We start from the raw sequence: 23,326 nt of genomic DNA, 5'->3' as shown, positions 1-23,326 counted from the left end.
CACATGTTCCACGGAGATGTATGCATAGACTTGTCTGAAGTTATCCTGCTTGAGCTTGACCAGTAGGCCACTGACAGATACACATCTTTGTAGAACAGTGGGAATTTTCTTTGCCTTACAATACACGTCCTGAGTATATTCGTGGATTCTAATTAACAGTTCATGAGTTGGTGTTGATTTGCAGGGGGCTTTTCTAAGCTAAAGAAGTCCCTTTTCTGAAGACTTCACTTGATGTATTGGTCCAACCAAACCTCTGATGCAGAAGACGATAGGGTGTAACAAGGCATGGTTTTCTGGCAAAGTATTAGCCATGCCACTCCTGTGCTTATCAGTTATCAATCATTTTCAATTGGGATTTGGTTGTTGACATTACTGTAGTACTACTTAGGGGGGCTGTTTGAACAAAAAAAAAATTCATGTCGCCATTTCCAAGTTACTATATTCTCTGTCTCAAATTAAGTTCACTTTTATACATGAATTGTCTATTGGACATAGCCTACAGAGGGTGTACTCTGTTGGGTTGGGGGAAAAATAGTTCCTAGATCATGGGTATGATTAGTATGTCACTACCAAACAATGTCAAAAGTGAGAGAAGCAGCTCCAGTATGCCACTTGAACAGTCTGAAACCTCTAGTGTCACAAAGTCACATGCCATAGCCCAATTACTTCCAAAAAGAACATTCAGTTTTGCAAGTTGAAACTTACCAAACATTTCTACCTAACCTGACCTTCTAGTATCCATTTTAGATAGAATGTTTCTACTACCTAACATGGTCAATGTTAAGCTTGCAAATCATCTCCCTACATAATAAAGTACTGGTATATATATGACATCAAATCATATATGTATGCGATTGTGGTCCATGCATGTAGAATCTTTGGTGCAGAATCTAATCATAATTATATAGGCCCGGCTCAAAGCTTATTGGCTTTGTGAAATGATTGGCTGGTTCAGAAACGAGCTGCCAGGCAACCACTGCAAGAAAATGGGTTGTCCACCGGCGTCTAATTGTGATTTGTGATCACAAGCTCATGCATCAACATCCACAAATGACAAATCTTTGTCAATGCTTGACACACCACCTCAGATAGGTTTGTTTAGCAGTGAAGCTTAATTAACCAAGGGGAGATTTTCTTTTTCTTTTTTGGCTTAGGCCATAAGTTGGACTGGCCACAAGCTATGTAAAGCATATGCCAAACAAGTCATCATTTACATGTTCACATAAATAAATTAAGTTTTTTTTAATGTGTATAATCCATTGTGTTCGCAAGCAAAATAGAATCCGTTGTATATTTTAATAGGAGGGGGGAAAGAACCAGCAACTGGATCGAAATAATGCAGAACCAGATCTCAAAGAAAAAAAAAATGTTGGCCGGTGTCCCGACATGAAAGTAAGTTCGTTCTAGAAGAAGATTATTGTACATCTATGCATTCGTAGTTTACTTGTATCCGTTTTTCTAACATACGGCACTATTAACTTTTTTACTTAATCATTTGTGTTATGAAAAAAATAGTGTAAATACAAGTTAGGATTAAAGTTTTCTTATGGTAAAACAAATCACAACAAAACAAACAGCATTCATAAAAGTTTTTTAAGTAAGACGGGTGATTAAACATATCAGAAAGTTAACCATATCATTTATTAAGAAAACATATTAGTATTATATATGTGTGTTATAGGGATGAGTGTACCCGTATAGTGGGGGTCTGCGTTTCTATGTTGTGCTGTGCTTATAAAAAAATATTACATATGCTTTCATGTCATACAATGTATCGACGAGTTTCCAGCCAACCATCGGAATTGCGTAAAATGTCACTACCAGCCAACTCATCGTGCATGGCACGTTGGTGTTGCCGCACGAATGCACGTAACTGAGCTGAGCTAAGCTGGCGGTTTGGACTTTTGGACCATGGTTCTTCTTCCTGCCTAACAACTAGCATGCACTAATGATTCTCTTAACCATTGTTTCCTAATTAATCAGAGTGGTGCTTGCGTCTTGACTATCGAATCTCCGGCTTGACTGGCAAAAGAAATTCCCAACCGTGTTGGCTAGCTCCAATGTCGCCAGCACATCTAATTGGATTATTCTTTTATTCCCCTTTTGCTACTACTCCTAGTTATTAAGTTTATCCATTTTAATTCTGAATGCCAGCATATCAAATTGGCTGTATATTTTTTTTACTTGTTTGTACTGAATTTTCTTATGTTTGGTCATCTGTTCAAATTTCAAAATGTGGTTTTGTAACATGTGGAGACCCAAAATTAGCTCATGTGGTCACATCCAAGAGAGGCATTGGTGACCTAACTCAACACACTGTCCCAGGTAATCCAACCAAGCAGCAGGTACTCCCGTCCTCTCTGGCTAATAGTAATAATTTAGCCCAGCGTAACATCACATGATTAAACAACTAATGGGTTTGTATCCAACCAAAGCACACCAAAGTACATTTTGTATTAATTCTACAACCATTGCAATGTTGCTTCATTTGTATATTCATTCTTAATATACTCCCTTTTATACTTCAAATGAAGAATTTTTCATGCCACAATTAAAGTAGCTGCAAAGCCAAGAAAATTTTTTTAAAGGCCGGACAAATCGACAATTCTATTTTTAGTTCTTATTTTTTAGATAATATTTTCGATTTTTATATCAATATTAAAATACTACTTTCTCCGTTTCACAATATAAGTCATTCTAGCATTTCCCACATTCATGTAGTTGTTAATGAATCTAGACGTATTTATATATCTAGATTCATTAACAACTATATGAATATGGAAAATGCTAGAATGACTTACATTGTGAAACGGAGGGAGTATTACATATTGATCGACGAGCCCGGGTTGCTAGATGATGGACCCACCCACTGAATTCGAGGGAAGAGATTTTTGAAGAAAAAAAAGGGAGGAAGAAACAGAGTTGGAAAACAGAAGAAATATACTGTACTTACCAGCAGCACAGCTCAAAAGGAGAAAGACAAAAACAAAAGAAAAAGAAAAGAAAGAGAGGAAAAGGAAACTGAAATGTTAATAGTGAATAATAATTTTTAAAAGCTGTGAGGAAAAAGGAAAGGCAAAAACAAGGAGGAGGCCATCACGCGCTCCATAGTTTCGTTTGTTTGAGACGGCGAAGCCAAGCAAACCAAAGCAAAACCAGCAGCTGCTTCCTCCTCCTCCTCATCTCTCCTCTTCCTCTTCTCCGGTCGGCTCACCGCCAATCTCTGACCCCTCCCTGTTCTTCTTCTCTATCTCCTCGCGGGTTTGGGCCTTGCCGCGCCAACGGGGGGAGCTTCTTGTTCTTCGTCTTGTTGGTGGTCAGGGTTTTTTTTTTTTTTTGGTTCCGACGATTTGGAGGCGGCCAAGATCCCGGGGGGGGGGGGGGGGCGCGCTGGAGCTCGGCTGGCGGCGATGATGATGAAGGGGAAGGGCGGCGCGGTGGACAGGCGGTCCTCCGCGCGGTGGAGGATGCTGCTGCTCTGCGCATTCTGCTTCGGCCTCGGCATGCTCTTCACGGATCGGTGCGTCTCTCTCCCTCTCCCAGTTCCCCTCTCTCGCCGGTGGCGGCGGCGGATCTCGCCGTGCGGTTTCCTTGTTACGGTGGTCGGGTAAAAAAAGTGGTCTCTGGGTGGTCATTGGTAGATTCTCCCCTGGTCTTTGACCAATCTGAGATTAATCCTTCTTTTTTTTTGAGATCGACCCGTTTGAGATTTGGAGTTTGAAAAGAAAAGCTTTCTAATCATAGCCAATGGCGTTTCGGGCTGCTTGAAAAAAACTTGGCGTGCCAAGATTTGTTTTTCTCCTCTTCCGGAGTTCATGGCGATCTGGGATTCTGGAGTTGGTGAAAAGATCGCCTTTTTTTTTTTAAGAACGGGAGATCGCGTTTCGATGTGGACTGGTGCAGGTGTTCTCTTCTGCTGTATCTGCTCGTGCGTGTGTGGTTAGGTGATGCTTAGCTCACTGTTTCCGCATTAGTTTCTACCCAAAAAAAAACTTTGCTATTTTCATGTTAAAGGAAAAGGGAAAAAAATGCTGCATTTAGTAGAGTGTAATCTGGTTTAATAATGGAAGAAGGATGGGATTTTTGCTGTTTTGGGTGAGCTAATTTTGGTTAGAAATCGAAGAAGGATTGGAATTTTTGCTTGTGTTAGGTGAGCTTCTTTTCACCTAATACCTGTATGAGATCTATCAAAAGCTTGCATTTTGAGGATGTTTTGCTTCTCCCAATGAAGTGGTGGCCTTCCTGTGTGGATTCGTACTTGATGTAGACACTAGACAGTAGTAATGCTGTGTGTGGGCTTATTTTCATTTATGATAGCTTTGGATTCGGAACAACTGCATTATTGTCATTGAGTGTTATGGTCGGATTTAGCTTTTCAACCTTTTTAAGGAGGAAATATATTTTTGCAACAAGTTCAAGTTATACTTTTCTTGATGGAATTGTCTTCAGTAGTTCAGTATATTCCATTTAGACTGGAACTTGGCATACGAACTAGCTGGGATTTGGTATCATAGTTCATAGGTTCAGTTGCTCATTTCAAATATCGAGGCTGTGAAATAGTGAAATTAATCAAATAACGGAAAGGCAATGACACGGGTTATTATGGTTCCTGATCCTTTTTATTTTTGAATTCATGCATTTTGATGATCAGATTATCTTTTCTTGGTTGCTCTTTCATCTCCCTGACGATTTCTTTTGGGTGGTTTTACAGTTTTTGGACGGCACCTGATACCAGTAACCACATCATGTCTCAACGCCGGAGGCAGGATAGGGAGTTGCAACTCATATCAGAGGATTGCAATACAAAGAGGGTGGGCTCCAAATTTAAATAGATTCACATGGTTCTAGTCTTTTTGCCATTGATCTCATGTAATCTGCCATATGCTTCTTCAATTGGATTTGCAGAAGCATGGAGAAGACAAGGACATAATGGGTGAGGTAACCAAGACCCACGAAGCCATACAGTGAGCTCACTTGACCCTAGTTGGAGTTCACTTTATGGTTACGAGTTGCTTGAATATTTGTTTCTGAAAGGATTCTCTCCTTTGGATTTGTTTTGTGGCGTTAGATTGTTGGATAAGTCCATCTCCACGCTGCAGATGGAACTTGCAGCTAAGCGTAGCACGCTGGAACTTCTCCGTGCTGGTGGCTCACCAGTAACCTCAGAAACTAGCCAACCAAGGAAGAAGGCATTTGTTGTAATTGGAGTAAACACCGCATTCAGCAGCCGCAAGCGCCGTGATTCAGTGCGAGAGACATGGATGCCTCAAGGTTGCTATTTCTTGTATTATAACTTTATGGATGAACTAGCAAGACGGTTCTATTATTGTTAGACATTTCATTTTTAATCATCATCATCTCCAAGGCTCTTAGCTTGATTATTTAGTTCCTAGTGGCCCAATGGTTGCTGCTATAACGATATTTGTTGGAACTAGTTTTTCATCACATGCACGTCATGTGGCACATGACACTGAATTCTAAGCTCTCTATTTTATCTGACAGTTTAAATTTAAATAACATATTTTGACTTACTACGAATTAGTTTATTAAGTAGGAAGCAATTCATAGTTCTACTTGGACTAGCTTAGCTTAATCTGTACGAGCATGCAATTAGTCTAGAAGATTGACCTTAGTCTTTGCCATTTACGTTGACGCCATCTTCCATAGATAAGTCATAAGTCGAATGTGATAGATGCTGGTGGTATCTTGCATACTCTTATAGGAGTCAGCACTTAAAATTCCTTCTGGGGTCCATCTTTCTAGGAAATATGTATAATGCATATGATCATTCTGTTCATATAGTTCTGCTAGTAATTTTGGAAATATTTATGATATCATCACCATGCTAATTGTTAGCCCTTCCATTGTTGGATTCCATAAGCTATCATTGTCGTCATTTTTTAACTAGAACTTCTTGTTCTTAGGTGCAAAGCTGCAGCAACTAGAAGATCAAAAGGGAATTGTTATCCGCTTCACTATAGGGCATAGGTAAACAGAGGGTTCTTGTACTCCTAGTGCGTTTTACAGTTTAATCAGTAATCACTTGTCCTTTTTATCTTTGCATGTGGTTTCAATCATACATTTGGACATTCGGTTCTCTTTTATGTTAGATAGCAACTTCTTCCACTATACCTTTATTACCATAACATGCAAAAATATGCCTGCAAAAATAGCATGCAAATAACCTCCTGAAATGTCAGAACTGGGAACTGGTATAGTGGACAACATTATAACATACCTCATGTTGCAAAAATATGTAGTTCTTAAGTATCTTTGTCATCAAGGACATTTGGATTCCATCCTTGTGCTTGCTAAGAGCTAGTTTGTGTGCAGAATACACCAAGTTCCTAAGATTTTTGAGAATGCACTGAAATCTAGTGGATAATTTGTTTATGTAGAACTTTATAAATCCATTTTTGCTTCCTCTGTTTTGTAATAATCAGTTGTGCCAATCTGAAAGGGCTTTTGGTTGTGCATAGCTGACTTCAATGATAAAACCAGAATTAATATACTGCCTTGTTCTATAAATCACCGCAGAACACGTGTTTTCATATGTTCCCATATATGTGTATATCGAAACTTGAAATACTTTTTAAATTTCGTATAAATACTAACTGCTTCGATGGCTGTGCAGTGCTACATCCAACAGTATATTGGACAAAGCTATAGATTCAGAGGATGCTCAGCATCGTGACTTTCTTAGACTAGTAAGTAATGCTTTCCTGCCTTTCAAAGCTTTGAACATGCTTTCCTTGAACCAGCACTGACATTTTACCATGTGTTCATTTGTTCAACCAGGACCATGTAGAAGGGTATCATGAACTCTCAGCTAAGACAAAGATTTTCTTCTCTACAGCAGTTGGTATTTGGGATGCTGACTTTTATGTGAAGGTTGATGATGATGTGCATGTGAACTTAGGTGGGTATATTTTTTTTTTCACGTGCCGATTGGCCTTATGTTGAAATCTATAATAACCCACTTCATGTGACAACATAACAGGAATGCTTGCCACTACCCTTGCTCGGCATAAATCAAAACCAAGAACGTATATTGGATGCATGAAGTCAGGCCCAGTTCTCGCTGACAAGTAACGTTAACTCCCCTATCTTGAAATTTAAATTTGACTTGTAGCTTGAAGTAAATGTCTGCTTGAACTGGCTCCTTTCATACAGGAATGTGAAGTACCATGAACCTGAGTACTGGAAATTTGGGGAGGAAGGGAACAAATACTTCCGTCATGCTACTGGGCAGATATACGCGATTTCAAAAGACCTCGCGACCTACATTTCAATCAACCAGTATGTTTCCTATGCCATGCCATGCAAAATCCTTATGACCGAAAAAATACTAATGTTTCCAATGATGTTTTGTCAGGCCTATCTTACACAAATTTGCGAACGAAGATGTATCACTTGGTTCATGGTTTATTGGTTTAGAAGTGAATCATATCGATGAAAGAAACATGTGCTGCGGGACTCCACCAGGTGCGTTTCCTCGATCTTGACCAATGCTTCTCGTACACGCTTCCATTTTTTCATCCCTTCCCTCTAAATTTTGAATAACAACTCCGCAGATTGCGAGTGGAAAGGACAAGCTGGCAATGTCTGTGTGGCGTCTTTCGATTGGAGCTGCAGCGGCATATGCAAGTCGGTCGAGAGGATCAAGGAAGTACATGCTCGATGCGGTGAAGGAGATTCTGCTGTTTGGAGTGCTCTAATCTAGCGAAGAAAGAAACCCGCTGCCCCGTAAATATTTAACATACAGGGTAGGCTCGCATGGTGACCTTTGCACAGGCGAATGCTCCCTCGTAGGCTCAACGAGGCTGATGATTGATGGAGAGATCTTGCTCCAGCGACAATCTGGAAATGTTGGAAACAGGGCATATTATGGTCTCACTCACCTTAGCTGATGGACTCGACTCATTTCTGGTGGTTTGGATTGACGAGATGGCAACACGGCTACGCAACTACACAAGTGCTAGCTTGAACTGAAATGGTGAAATGTTACTTGTTCAGAGTATTCGGTAGATGTGGCTATTTTTTGGTGTCACCATTGGTGACTTGGTGATGCGAAGAGGGAAGGAGAGACCGGAGTGGCTTGCATTTAGATGTAGGGGGGAGTTGTTTCTCAGGTGCCGTGTACCAAAGTAGAAAAAATCGAAGTGATATGTAGAAAACGTTGTTTCATGCAAATTTTGATCAATTCTTTTTGTAGTTTTTTCTAGAGTATTTTCATTTTTTTAGTGAATTAATCCCTGCCAGAATATGGAGTTGGCTGCTGGCCATGGTGCGACAATCAATAGTCACCGTTTGTTCCTGCTAATGACGTAGCATCATTCACTCAATTTCGTGCAGGTCATTTGACATGTGGGCCATGTGTCAGTGAGCAGTGGAGGATAGGGATGGCAATCGGGCGCGACGGGCACGGGTAGTGCCTACCCATACCCGTGTCCATGAGATTATTTGTGCCCGTGGGTATACCCATTACTACATGACAGGTAAGGATGTTTGCCCATGCCCATTGCCCGCGAGTGTCTTGTGCCCGCGGGCGTGCCCGTTTACCCGACACAACAAAAGCAGTGGAACAAGTCTACAAGCTTCTAAGTTCGAATTGAACTTAAAACATCAAATATTCTCCGTCTCGGTGTGGTGTCTCTCCTTTGGCGGCGATAGAGTAAGGAGAAGAGAAATAATAAGAAAAATAAAAGGGAAACCGTAGAAAACAAAGAACGTAGCTTATGTATTCTAGTGGATTTTGCTCCTCGCCTACATGTAAGTTAGACTTCACGGGTAAACGGGCATGGGTAGTGATTACCTATACCCATACCCATTTAACTATCGGGCATAGCTTTTGACCCAATAAGATACTCATGGGTATAAAATAGAGAACAAACCCAACCCTAATAAAGTTTTTAACCACAAGTAAACGGGCAAACGGTCACAATTACCATCCCTAGTGGAGGACCCTCTCAGTCCCTGGTTTAACAACAGAGTTTTCGAACGCGCTGCAAGGATCAAATTGTCTCATACGAAATCCCTGCATTATAATCCTTGATTCCTTGTAAAAGGATGATCAGCAAATGTCTGCCCATTGAGAACTGCTGGATCAAAGCAAGATCATTAGTAATTGAGAACTGCTGGATCAAAGCAAGATCATTAGATGTTACTATCATGCACGCTCAGAATGCATCTCCCTGAAGATTATCTTATGAAGGGAACACCGAGAAACAACAACTAAACACACCACAGTAAACGAACGAGAGACACAAAAGGAGACAGACCTTTTGAGACCAATATAACTATTCACCTTTCCTCATGTTAAAAACCCATCTTATCTTTTTCCAAAACAAAGATAAGCCCTGAGAAGGGGGAAAACTTGAACCTATTCTTTTTAAAGGACAGCACAGCCATGCGCCTCCAATAACCGGACTTACATTTTGGTATTCCTGGGAAAAAGACGACAAATCCTAAACTTCCTCTGTTTTATCAAGCAAAAAATTGTCAGAGCTACCAGTGAACCCCCACCTCCCCAAATTGCTGGACAAGCGTCAATAGAGGAAAAAAAATAATCTTGACTTGTTAATCTAAGACAAAATTCAGGCCAAGACTCCCTTTGCTACCTGTCTTCTCAGCATCCAAACAAAACCAACGCCCAATTGCTCACTGATGTGTGATTGGCAATGCATTTTTTTGCAGATAGCTACTGTGGCCTTACTCCCTAGCACCTGCGTTCTTCAAGCATTGTTTTTATCCCCTGCGTTAGGCTTCATCAGCTCCTTATCCAGCCCTCTGCCCGAATAGATATACAGGAGAACGATCTTGATGTTGGCATTGTCTTCCATGGACAAAAGTTTCTGCTCTAGCTCCTCATTAGCCCTCACCTGAAAGATTAGAACAAGTGTCACAACAAAATGATAGCAGAAGTTTCTAAGTAAATAAAGATTACTGAAACACTATCAGATTCTAACTTTGGTGAAGTGGGCATGTTGAACAATTATTTTTTGTTTAAGGAAAACAAAGATAGACCAATGAGAAACTAGGATGCAAATGGAAACTTACAGTGACAGCAATCTCTTCCAGTCCCAAAGGTTCCACCTTTTTGTCTTTTTCCCAGCCGAGAGATATCATGAAAGCCACAAAATCAGCAGGAAGACTATCCTCAGCTGGATGCTCCTCATCTCCTGGTTCGGTAGTCTCTGAGGATGAACTAGCTTCCTCACTGCCAGACTGGGATCTCTTGTACCCATCATCTGAATCAGCAGGTGCTGATGATGAACTGCCTTCGGTATTGTTTGATAGGAACACCCGGAATTCATCTCCCCTATCAGAAGGTTCAGATGATGAGATGGACCTGCTTTCTACTAGAAGATTCTGAGAAACCCCATCTGCAGTGTGATCCAAGGATGAATTGTTCTCATTATCAGACAGATGCCTCTGAGATCCATCAGAAGAATTTGCTTCTTCACAGGAACACTTTCCATTTCCCATACATTTTGTTCCAGAATGATATAAGGATATATCTTTTCCAGAATGATACAAGGATACATCTTTTCCAACATTAAGACAAGAATCTTGTTTCACATCAGCTACACTGGATGGTGATGGACAACCTGACTCAGCAGTTGAGCTTGAACCATTTGAAGACTTGATCCTCAACGACTCAAAGAATCTATGCTTATCTCTTGCATTTAATTTTTTATCTACATAAGCACTTTGCAGTATAGAGAGAGGAATGTCATGGGTGGCAACCTTAAGCTTTTGGCTAACACATGGCTTTTTCAGTGGTTCCACTGAAGCAACAGGAGCTGGAGGAGGACTCATAGGATTGTCAGGACAGTCTTTGGCAGTGTGTATAGTACAGTTTTGCTCTCGGGTGAGGATTTTTAGATTTCCTGCGTGAGATACCTTTGAAAGATCAGTTTTAACTGGAGCTCGAGCAGAGCCATTTGTGGACGGTATTAATGATTGATGTGCCTTGATGGGACCAGAAGGATCTCCATTTCTCACACCTTTTGTTTTTGAAGAATTTGTTACCTGAATAATGAAATGAATTACTTAATCAGAACACCCAGTGCTGCAGAAGTTGTGGTGAAACAAAACATAACTAGAAGCAGCAGCTTAACACAAAACACTTTTTTTTTTGGGGGGGGGGGGGGTGGGGGGGTGGGGTGGGGACTCACTGCTAGCAAATAAGGTGGTTGTGGATAAGATCGAACCACTGAACTGGGAATAACAGCAGAGCATCCATAGAATTAGGGATTACTAGGAACTGATAGTTGCAGCTTTTATATATCATGTTGAGTAGTTTTAACACCTATATACCAGGGGGCATGATAGTCTCTATCTCACTCATGGTATTGTAAACCGTCTAGGATATTTCCAAATGGTAATTACACCATGAACAATGAAAAATGTTTTCTGTGCAACAATGGTGATAGGAAATATCCATCCCAACAATAAAAACTCTTTATAAGTTCATTTATGGGATCACTAAAGTATTTGGCAAATAGAAGTGCCAACATTTAATGGAAATCAATTAGACTCTCGCCAAAGACCAAAAGTTAATCACAAATGATGGCAGACAATAGACACCTACTAAATGTGAATCATTATTTTGATGTCAAGGAAAAATATAACTTACTGAAGATTTGATTGCTGGAGATGTCATAGGCCTTAGAGTGTTCTGTCTTAAACTGATTTCTTCCATCTTTTGGGCTTCCATCGATAACTGTTAGGAGAAGAATATGCACATGAATCCAGAAAGCCAAGAGATAATCGCAAAATGTATCAAAAAACTCATTATGTGCAATACCTGAGGCCCAACTGACAAAGGAACTTGCATCACAGTCTCCGCCATGCTCAATGAGATCCCGCTGTTCGGCGCTGCCTCAGGCTGTTTACTAGGAGCCGGTCGTAATACAGAAGATACACCCAGGTTTTTCTTTGGCTCACTTGAGCCAGGGACATCCGCTAGCAGTGAATTCCAACGATCCGGTGCAACAGTTCTCTGAATTGGAGAGGCAGGAGATGGTACTCTGTTGATATCTTGCCTCTTGTCATCAAAAGGCAGCTGTGGAAATTCTCGTTCAAAGGAGCCACCAGTACCAGTATTGTTTCTAGAGGTATTACAATTATTTGGACTAACTACACCTTTATTCCATGAATCTGTCCTCGAGCGGGAACGATTCAATCTATCCCTTTCCGGTCTACATGTACTAAACGACCCAAAACCGTCTGCTGTAATGGACCTACTCTCTCTGTCACGGGAGTCAAATTCTTTCTCTCGCTCCCTTTCCCTGTTTCTACCAAAACTTGCATAACCCCTCGACTTTCCCATACCATCCCGGTCCCGGTCATGTTTACGGGGCCCATTTGAGGAAATCCGTGACGAAGATGTCCTAGAATTCTGGTCACGGTGGTGGCCAGATGATGAATGGTTCCTTGATGAACCACCCCTACCTTGGTTATCTGAAAATGCCAAGAAAATATTTGTTACCAATGTAAATGATCATATATAGTTTACCAAATTCGGAAATAAGTGTCTTAGACTTGACGGACAATGATATCACTAAAAACTAAACAGCATAAGCATCCTCAATGCGAAGCCCTACAATGATAGCACTGAAAACTAAACAACATAAACATCCCTATGAACTAAACAGCATAAACATCCTCAATGCGAAGCATGGTTTCTGTTATCGTGAAAAAACTAAGCACTACCATAAATCCAGTGATATCACTGGAAACTAAATAGCATAAACATCCTCAATGCGAAGCATGGTGTTTGTTATCAGGAAAAAAAACTAAGCACTACCATAAATCCAGTGATATCAGTGGAAACTAAACATCACAAACATCCTCAATGCAAAGCATGGTGTTTGTTATCGGGAAAAAACTAAGCACTACAATAAATCAACTGATACAGCCAAAGAAACTTCTCTGTACTCTACAAACATCCTCAATGCAAAGCATGGTGTTTGTTATCGGGAAAAAAACTAAGCACTACAATAAATCAACTGATACAGCCAAAGAAACTTCTCTGTACTCTATTCCATATGGTCAAAATAAAATGTCATGTCATTTTATAAAGATTACAAATACTTATCACTTCAGTTTTTCTAGGCCCACCAAATGAACTTTGTTAAATGTTATCGGTGATATTATTACATTGACATGTATATAATTAATAGAGGCAAACATGTCATAAATTGAGTAGTAATCACTTGCTTGGTGTGCATATAACTAAAGTATGTCTCTCTTGTAGATAAGTTGTGGCAAGCATGATAAGATTTTCAACAATATCACTATATGTTTACAGTTATTTGAAGAGAGTAGTATCTTAAGCTTTGTTACATTTCAGTGACACCAACAGAGCATGTGCCTAGAAACACCTTATAGCACTCAAACAATAAGCATTATTTCGTGATACAGGACACATTGGTTGTAAAAAGATACAGATGAAATCTACCTGATTACTCTTAACTTTTCCATATCAGTCACCTAATAATCAATTATGAAACTACATAACAAATTCAATCATATCAACCAAAACTACGAGTTAGAGAGTACATTAAGAGAAGATTGCTCCCATGAACATCTCAATACAGAACCACCAAAAAACCCTAAACTCATGTCTGATTGCTATGGAATGAATCAACAACTATCACCGGTTTCACACCGATATCCTGATGCCACTATACAGTATATAACACATAGCAATTCCCAAAAGGGGATATATATCACATTTATAGCATACTAGCAATCACAAGTGCAACAAAGGAAAAGAAAAAAAAACACAAAATTGGCAAGGCCAGTGGAGCTCACCTGGGCCTGGGCGGGGCGAAGCTACGGTCCAGAGGTTGGCGGCTCCCGTGGTGGTGACCTGGCCCTGCACCAGCCATTGCGGCTTGAGCGCCGGTAAGTCCTGCTCCATGGCAGCCGGCGCCTCTCACCATCTACCCACCTAGCAACGGCGGGGAGAGAGGGATGGCTCCTCCTCCTCCCTCCGATCCAATCAGCGCCCACCAGCACAATCAATCGTCCTCCGCAATGCGACACCACAACCACACCACACCGACCTCCGCCTCAGCCGCCTCCTCCTCCCCACAACACCAGGGGGCGACCTCCACCTCCTCCTCCGCTAGGGCAGCCTCCTCCTCCCTCCCCTCGCGCGGGGGGGCCCAAACCCTAGCGAGGCCGCCCTCAAACCCTAGGGGGGGTGCCTCACCCACTAGACACGAACCACACGAACCGCAATTCACACACCCACACACACCAAAAAAGAAAAAAAAAACAAATTCACGCCGCCTCCTCCTCCTCCTCTACTCCTGGAGGCGGGTGCCTCCTCTCCTCTCCTCTGATCGGCGGACGAGTCTCTCGAATCCGCCGGGGAATCGGCGGCGGCGCGCGGCCCGGCGGCTTCCGCGGCGGCGAGGGGGAGGAGTCGAATTGGAAGCGGCCGGCGGCTGCGGGGTGGAAGGGGCGCAGGCGCAACGCGAGAGCGAGCGAGAGAGAAAACAACAAAAAGAAAAGAGAGAAAAAGGGAGGGGGTGGGGGGAGCTAGGTTGCGGATTATTATCGCGGGGGTTTTATAGGATTAAGTCGTGGGGGGGCTCTTGGCTACCACGGTGGCTATACTTAGTTAGATACGGTTTTTCCTTCTCCTTTTTTTTTCATTGGAATAGAAAACTCACGCGTTATTACTACCGGTAGTCTTCTAGATGAACTTTATCTTAGAGTCAGGGTGGTTGTGTATGTGTTGTGCCTATTTTTCTCTTATTACGATTTAACTAATCAAATTAAATTAGTATGATATTGCTGTGTAGATAATATATTGTATGTTTATTTTTTTTATTATTGTTAATGGTTGGTGAAGTGAAAGTGGGTATTATCTAGATAGTTGTTCTTCCTTGTTTTCAATATTATTTTTTATATTAACTGAATGAATAAAGATTGGTAGATAGAGAATGTTTTTATTTATGCCACTATAAAAAATGTCACTTTAAAGAATGTTGCTCAAAATCTAGAAACTGAAAAAAAAAAGAAGAAGCAAAGTCGATATACTACTATAACCTTCTTGTCATCGCCCATCTTCTTCCTCTCCCTCCTCACTTTTGTATATTCCTCTCATCCTCCTTTTCACTAGTAGCCACCTTAAACCCTACGATCCTCACCGGTCATCAATGGCTTCCCTAAACATAGCGGACAATTCATACGCAATAGATACTAGGGTCACCACCTCCTCCAATCTCCTTCAAAGGAACACTTCCTCTTTGGTCGATAGTCCTATGAATCTGTTGAGAAATAGCTCAAGATCAACTTGGTGAATTGAAGTGACTGATGCTTGGGTTTCAAAAGGGGCACAAACAAAAAAAAAGATAACTTTTAAAAGATTATGCATATATTTGTGGTGGTTATAGGAGTTGTCTACCTATTGCACTGATGCACTCAATTGATTTGGGGAGAAACCATATGTAATTAGGAATTCCATGTAATTGTTACCAATTCTCTGTATGGATTTTAGGTGTCGAAAAGCTATTATTAATTAGTCTAAGATTGCATCATCGGTTGCAAGCCGGAGTCCTCATGTGTATCCATTTTGGTTGTGTTTGGACAATTTGGTTGATCGAGTTGAATAGTTATGATTACATTGCTTTTATTGGTAATGCTAAGCAATTTGATTTCCCCCTTTTTATGGGTGAAGTGAAAGTGGATCTTATCTAGACATACGTTTTCCCCCTATTTCTGTGTTATGTTTACTTCTTATTTTAACTTAGTTTGTCAAGACTGGTAAGCAAAGATAAGGGAAAAAATAATTTATAGTACTCTAAAAATTAACTCTTTAAATAAGGGCACTAAGAATCTACAAACTGAATTGTAAAAATAACATATTAAAACATAGTATTGTGTTTGATATATACCATTGTGGCCTTCTTGTCCCTTTCCATTTTCTTCATTCCTCCTTCTCACCGTCCTATAGTTCTCTTCTCTTGTCGTCCAACCATATTGAGCTCATCCACTACTATTTCTAGTCATCGACTCATCGTGCCAAGCCCTACCTTCATAACAACAATCTTCAGAGACTTAGGCCCTGTTTGATTCAGCTTAGAATTATTATAATCTGGATTATTATGAGTAAGCTGAAATAAACAAATAGCTTATTATGATAGATTATTATAATCTATAAGCCAGATTACTATAATCTGGTAAGCCACTCTAAAGGTGCTTATTTTAGATTATTGGGTGACTAACAACTAACAAACAGATAATAATCCAGAGAAACAAACAGCTAGTAGCTTATTCTATGTCGGCTTATTATAATCCAGCTTATAGTAATCTAATTCTATAAATCTAGATTACAATAATCTTAAGCTGAAACAAACAGGGCCTTAGTGTGCTTGGAAGTAACCTCTAGCTTTTTTATGGAATTATCACTTACTAGTGTATTTGCATAATGCTCCCCTCAATCCCTCATACACCTCTCCTTTGGTCTTTTGGTTGGTGAACCATGCGGGAATCCTATACTGCAAGAATATATTTTTGAAAAGAGTAAATTTTGTAAAACTACAAATACTTTATACGATCTATTACAAAACTACAAATTTATAAGAACTTGTTTCACAAAACTACAGATTCAGTGTCTTTGTTTATCACAAAACTACTTGTACTTTGCACATATATCACAAAACTACATATTTAAGAACTTGTTTCACAAAACTACAAATTTAATATCTTCATTTATCACAAAATTGCAGGTTTATTGTCTCCATTATCACAAAGCTATAGGTTTTATAATGGAGACATAAAACCTATAGTTTTGTGATAAATTAAGACACTAAATGTGTAGTTCGGTGATAAACGAATACACTAAATCTATAAGTTTATGAAACAAGTTCTTACATCTGTAGTTTTGTGAAACAAGCTCTTAAATCTGTAGTTCGTGATAAATTGTACAAAATACTTATAGTTTTGTGAAATTTATTCTTTTGAAAATGAAGAGGTTATTACAAGCAAAACATAACAAAAAAAAACAGTGTTATGTAAAGGGTAGTTATAAACTTTGGCAGTCAATTCATGATGACAATGGTTGTGTTTGCTATGTCATTTTTACTTCCTTCTTTCATAATTAGAACATGGCAACAATGACATGTCATAGATTTGTTGGCTTGTGTACTTTTTTGGTTATCAGACACATAATGCACCTTTACTTAAACACGACTATCATGATTCATGAGTAAGGCCTATTTGATTATGTTTTCTATGAAACACTTATATATACAAATAGGACCTCTCACACCATGAATCAATGTCACCAATATGAAATAGGGACACAAGCTCTATAATATTATTTCTATGATGTGTTTATGTACAACGATGTATGGAAAAGAAGTGACGATGGATTAAATATGCTGATAACATTGGCTAGAAGCCTCAATATTTTGTAACAGTACAAAGGTTGTGCATACTTTTCAAGTATTTATAGCATAGATAATGATATGGCAGTGTCATGACCAACTTATTGTAATGTCCTTAGAAAAGAAGATTTCTTATGATAATAGGCCTTTAATTACAACCCCATGAAATCATCTTATATTATTTATCCATATGCTAAGCTGGTCTAGTAAAGGGGCAAAAAAAAAACGAGTAAATTTCATAAAACCCCACTTAATTATGGTCAAAGTTGCACAAAACCATGGGGATTTTGACACGTGATGCATAATCCCAGGTATTATGGTTCTAAAGCTTCACAAAACCACATTGTTAACCAATTTGACATGATCCTATATCAAAATTTTAAAATGCTATACATACATGGACGCAACATTTATATGATGGATAAAGAAAACTCATGAATATTATATGTGATTGTAGAACTAAAAATGTGTTAGATCAAAGTCAAAATGATCAATAGTGTGGTTTTATGATATTTTATGATTATTTGTCACATGCTAAAATTTCTGTGATATTGTGTAACTTAGACCATAATATGTGTGGTTAGGTTAAATTTACTGTGAATAGAGAGAAAGAAGACAAATACAAGGAGATGGAAGCATAGAAGGTGACAGCAGAGGATAATTCAGTGCCAAAGTTGACGAATGAGCTTTACTATCGAGGTTATAGGCCTTTGTGGAATATCATTATATTTATTTGTCCTAATTGTTGCCCAATTTAATGAGCTTATAAAGGCAATTACAATATCACAATAAAAAGTCTATAAGGATAGACACCCTAAAATCGATGCATGAATAAAAACCTTCAAAAGTAAAGTTAGATGTAAATTTCACCACGAGGATACATATGCCATTTTTCTGAAATTTTTCCTATATGGATATAAACCAAATAAAATTTGAAAAAAAAAATCCAACTACCCCCCGCATAAAAAACTTCAAATGGAAGTCCATTTGGCACCCTAAACTTTAAAACCGAACAAAGGTCTGCCATGATATTTAAACAACCATATGCATACCTCTGTTCAGTTTTGGATAGTGGTTTTTGTGTATTTAGGAACTTAAACAAACGGCTTTAAACAACTAATATAATATATTTATGTATCATCAATTGTAGGTTGTCAATTTATAATATACAGTGATGTCATACTATTGTTACGCCGGTACTTTTCTTGTAAGTAAGAGCGAATAAGGGGTAAAAAGAAAGATTATATTTAAGTGAAAATTTTAACATGTATGTCCAGTACGTATGTCACATGATCAAATCTCAGCTAATGTATATGCAAATTAAATAAAAAAACACTTTGTAAAAACACCTTAGGGACCGATATGAACGGTATTATAAAATTTAGGATGCTAAATGTAAGGTTTCAAACTTTAGAATGCTAGATGGACTTTCAAATAAAGTCTATGGGGTTATTTGGATTTTTTTCTAATAAATTTTTGTCCTCCAAAGTAAGATGCTATTATTTTTTAGTAACAAATATAAAGAAGATTCACATAGCACACGTTCATTGTCTTGATGTTGCTCATGCTGACCTATTTTGGTTAGGCTCTTCGGATCGGTAGATCATAATTGGTTAGATATGCATACTGGTACATGTTAAGTGTAACTCGACGTTCACGATAACATATAAGTTTGATGCATTGTATGAGATCGTGTGTGTCCACCTTTTATGGTAAGAAACCAAATACAGAATTTAGGCATGTCATTCTATATAATAGTGACCGGAAGCGGATCCTCTGACTTCGACCACAAAGTCACGGCCGTGCAGTCCGCGTTGTATCCACCATTGAACCAATCCAGCGGCTCTTATATGCTTCTTGTGCTGATCGCTGAAGCAAGCTTGGCCGGCCCATCAGCTCTGTAGAACCACGCCAATTCTTATTTTGTCGCCAGAGTTTTTTTTTCTAATAAAAGGTATCACCGAATATAACACTCCAAATCTTATTTTTCCTGTCTTGGTTCTTCCCTTCTACGTTGTAAAAGAAGCAGTCAACTGAAAATCCAATTTTTACCATGGACCAATTTCTGTGTGGTGAAGTAAGGAAGAAAAGACTAGTAGAGAGCATTATGGATCGAGCAGTAAAATATGACTACTACATGCTTATTATTTGTGATACCTTAATATTACAGAGTTATTTTGGTTTTTTTATTTTTTGAAAACTAGTTATTTAGTTATGGAGCTTGTGTTACAATGCATCGCCTTTATTTTAGTTATGTATTCAGTTTTGTCCTTAGATTGAAGTTCACTCATCTGCTAGTACCCCTTATTTTGCAGGCAACAACGTACAGCGAAAGACCATCGTGGAGTTGATGGGCCGGTGTCGGGTCCCAGAACTAATTACTTGGATCTGACTAAAATTAATGTATCAATCTCTAGATCAGTAAATATTGATACATACAATATAGCTGGTTCTTCATTGCATACGTTAAAGTTTTACAATACTAAGGGTTTTACAATAATAGGTACTCACCTAATTAATCATATGTAGAACTAATACACAGCGGAAGTTTTTATACATTCTGACTAGGGAGGTATAACCTCTAGGGATTCTCTAAGTTATCGGGGTCATCGTAGTAATAGTCATAGGGGTCCTCCTCTTGACCCAAATCTGAAAAAGGGGTTATAAGAGCAAGGATGAGTATTCACAATACTCAGCAAGTTATCATGGAAATATGTTATGCATTAGCATATAGTAGGGTTCTTTGCAAAAAGCAGTAATAAACAATTTGGAAGAATTATAGCAAGAATTTATAAATACGTAGACTTTAAATTTCTAACCAGGGTACCATATGAGTCCCGGTACTCAATTCCATGAGTACGGCTATTCGAATAGTTTCAAAGATATTCTACTGCAGCAGATGTACGATTTACCAGCAGTCCACGACTTGATGATAATCATCAGCTTTAGTCATGGCCCAGTATTAGGTTATTAACAATTGTGGCAACTGTTCCATGAACTTATATCCTCATATGCTCTGAACGTAATGTTAACAGCAGCAAGAGGAGTTCTGGCGTTCCTGAGGTATTCAAAGGGAACTGATCGTATGACACCACGTCATCTCGATCAGGGTTTAGAAATATACCATATAATTTATACTTGAGTATCACAAACCATTTACCTATACATGGTAATGGTTAAATTTGCTCTTCGCGGCTATAGTTGCCTCCTGTGCGAGGACTTAAAAATAAGAACCACTATACAGAGGTACCACATTGCTAATTAACATAATAAATAGGTCTGTCCGCATTCTAGAAACTGCGGTCGTACCCGTTTGTTCGACATAAGTACCTGGTAATAACTATATCGATCGAGACAATACTATCCACCCGGAAATCATCCAATTCTAACGTACTGTCCCAATCTAAGGATAAGATATTTTAGCCAGATTGTAAGCAAAATAAGCAATACTAAATTATCTGGGTTTCTATGGTTAAATTGTGTATATAAAATAGAGTATTGAATAGAAGGCTATAAATAAATAATTTATAAAATATAGGCTTAAATGATCAAAAGGTGTATAGTAACTGGCCTTGCTCAATGTCCTGAGATTGACTGATATTATCTAGTATGTCAGAAGAATCCTCAAGACCTAGGGTTAGACATATAAAATTCAAATTCAAAAGGAATTCAAATAAAATCCAAAAATAAGAAAAATAGAGAAAATAGAATAAAATAGAAAAATAGCAAAAGGGGTCTCAAAAGATAGAGAATGATTTTAGAAGAATTTTTGTCCAAGTTTCACTGGAATTGGATCTATATTTTAAAAGATATTGGCTTCTAAAGTTTGAAAATCAATTAAATGTGAAATGGCACTGTGTGTGGGTCCCACTTGTCAGTCTCTCTCTCTCTCTCTCTCTCTCTCTCTTCTCTTCTTCAACCTCCAGCCGATCCCCAAATGCGGCCGGCGGCGCTAGGGTTTGGGATTGCAGCGGCGATAGAGGAGAGAAGGGGTTGCGGCCGAGGAGGGGAGGGAGCTAGGGTTCTCCAGCGATGGTGAGCGGCAGCGGAGGGGTTAATTTGGTATGTGGTTGGGCTGGCGGCTAGGGTGGCGGTGACATGGTTAAGCTGTGAAGGTGTTCGGGGTAGTGAGAGTTAGACAAGGCTCGGGGAGGGCTCCTAGAGCATCTACGAAGTTCCTAGAGGGATTTAGGTAGCTTGCCGACCTTCGGCAAGGTGCAAAAAATACTTGCCGACGAGCGCCTCCATTGGCGGCGATCGTGCTCACGTCGGCAGCCCAGAGGGTGGCATGGTAGTGCAAACTAATTGCTAAAATGGAATCTAGGGAGTATATAGATGGTTTAAACGAAAGAACTCACCGAGATAAGCTGAGATGAAGGATTGCGGCCGGAAAAACTTCTCGGCGGCGAAAAACAGAGCAGAGCAGGGGCGACGGTGCTCCGCTCGGTGCGGCGAGGTAGAGCTCGATGCAGGGCTTCGGTTAGGACTTAGTATGATAGAACATAGCTGATATAAGATGTTCTAAGGGTTATTTAGGGTGGAGGATGGTTGAAAGGGCGTGGAGTCGATCGCGCACAAGGTGTTCGACCGACGAGCGAGAATGGTTGATGATATGGATTGGTGAAGCAAAGCTTCGGGGTTGTGGGGCTATGGTTGTTGATGATCGATGATGGACAAGGAAGGGATTGGGGTCCTATTTATAGGGCCAGGGGGAAAGGATGAGCTCAGACGCCATCATCGCCATGGATGAGCTCGGGAATTGGATGGGGCAAAGGTGGCAGAGGCTGTGAGAGGGCGGGCAAGATCAATTTGAGTGGCGGGAGGCCACGTTCGAATACTTACCGACGAAGGATTGGCTTGACCACGGGTAGAAACGACTGGCGACGTGTTGGCGCCAATCTAGGCGCGACGCGCGGCGGCGACGAGGGTTAAAATGGCCGGCTCGGCGGTGATTGGTTTGAATTGTGAGAGGGGAAACCACAGTCTATCTTTAATTCAACCGTGCGGCAAGTCTTGGCTCGATTCACCCCGGGTAGAATCAAAATCGGACTCGGCGGCGGCTTTGGACGGGCGTGCACGGCGTCGTGCGGCGGAGGTAGTCCCGGCTTTGTCGTCGCCAAAATTGGTGTGGCGGCGGCGGTCTGAGAGCGTCGTGCGGCTGGCGGTGCGCCAAGGCGGTTGGGCACGCGCAAGCGGTCCCGAGGCCGACACGCGGCGGCTCGGCGCGTGGCTAAGTCGGACGCTAGGCAGCATGCGTGAAGGGGAGGAAGAGACAAAGAAAACCACGGCTTTGAGTAGATTGTGGTCCCCAAGGACCATATCTAAACTTTGTGCAAGATTGGGTAGAGGTTGGGCTGCTCTAGCTGGGCTAGGCATTTCATCGAGCACCTTGAGTGCAATGAACAGTGTTTTCAGAATTTTTTAAATATTTCCCTAGAAAAGAATGAATTTAATCTCTGAGTTTGGAGGGGTTTCACTAGGGTTTGAAGTATAGCAAATTCTCACTATTAATAGGATAAACTAAGGGAATAATTTGAAGTTTGGAATTTGAGAGAATTTGCTCAAATTCACTAAGGTTTAAAATAAAGGGAATAGTTAGGGTAAATTAGTAGAGTTCTAAGAAGTAACACTTAAACCAATTAAGAATCAAATAAATTTTTAAATTACCCTAATCTAGTCAAAAGCCAGCATGATGCAATCAAATTATAGTTTAAAATTTGAAGATGTTACAGCCGGCTTGGCCTGCTTCGGCAATCAGCAAAGGCACGTAAATAAGAGCCGTCAGATTGGCTCAACGGCTGATATCACCCAACTGCACGGCCGTGACTTTGTAGCCAAAGTCAGAGGATCCATTTCCATAGTGACCTGACTGTTTTTCCCTTGCACCTCTGCAGTACAGTAGCCCACACGTA

General features: G+C 40.0%; 2 protein-coding genes across 2 annotated transcripts; one reads left to right on the top strand and one right to left on the bottom strand.

The window, feature by feature from the left end:
- Nucleotides 1-3,107: 3,107 nt before the first annotated feature.
- Nucleotides 3,108-8,214, top strand: LOC4329712 (beta-1,3-galactosyltransferase 7). The gene is made up of 11 exons (XM_015769753.3): nt 3,108-3,520; nt 4,712-4,811; nt 4,906-4,964; nt 5,069-5,271; nt 5,925-5,988; nt 6,635-6,707; nt 6,799-6,919; nt 7,001-7,088; nt 7,174-7,299; nt 7,376-7,485; nt 7,575-8,214. The coding sequence occupies exons 1-11, from the start codon at nt 3,411-3,413 to the stop codon at nt 7,721-7,723; spliced, it is 1,203 nt and encodes a 400-aa protein (XP_015625239.1). The 5' UTR covers nt 3,108-3,410; the 3' UTR covers nt 7,724-8,214.
- A 1,068-nt stretch (nt 8,215-9,282) lies between these two features.
- LOC4329711 (uncharacterized) lies at nt 9,283-14,521 on the bottom strand. Its single transcript, XM_015769750.3, has 5 exons — nt 13,825-14,521; nt 11,813-12,468; nt 11,642-11,728; nt 10,060-11,034; nt 9,283-9,881 (listed from the first exon to the last, which is right to left on the bottom strand). The coding sequence occupies exons 1-5, from the start codon at nt 13,931-13,933 to the stop codon at nt 9,735-9,737; spliced, it is 1,974 nt and encodes a 657-aa protein (XP_015625236.1). The 5' UTR covers nt 13,934-14,521; the 3' UTR covers nt 9,283-9,734.
- Between the last annotated feature and the right edge of the window lie 8,805 nt (nt 14,522-23,326).

This window comes from Oryza sativa, chromosome 2 (assembly GCF_034140825.1).
Source record: "Oryza sativa Japonica Group chromosome 2, ASM3414082v1".
Lineage (NCBI taxonomy): Eukaryota > Viridiplantae > Streptophyta > Magnoliopsida > Poales > Poaceae > Oryza > Oryza sativa.
The sequence above is the reverse complement of the archived record's forward strand: the minus strand, read 5'-3'. Positions and strand labels throughout refer to the sequence as shown.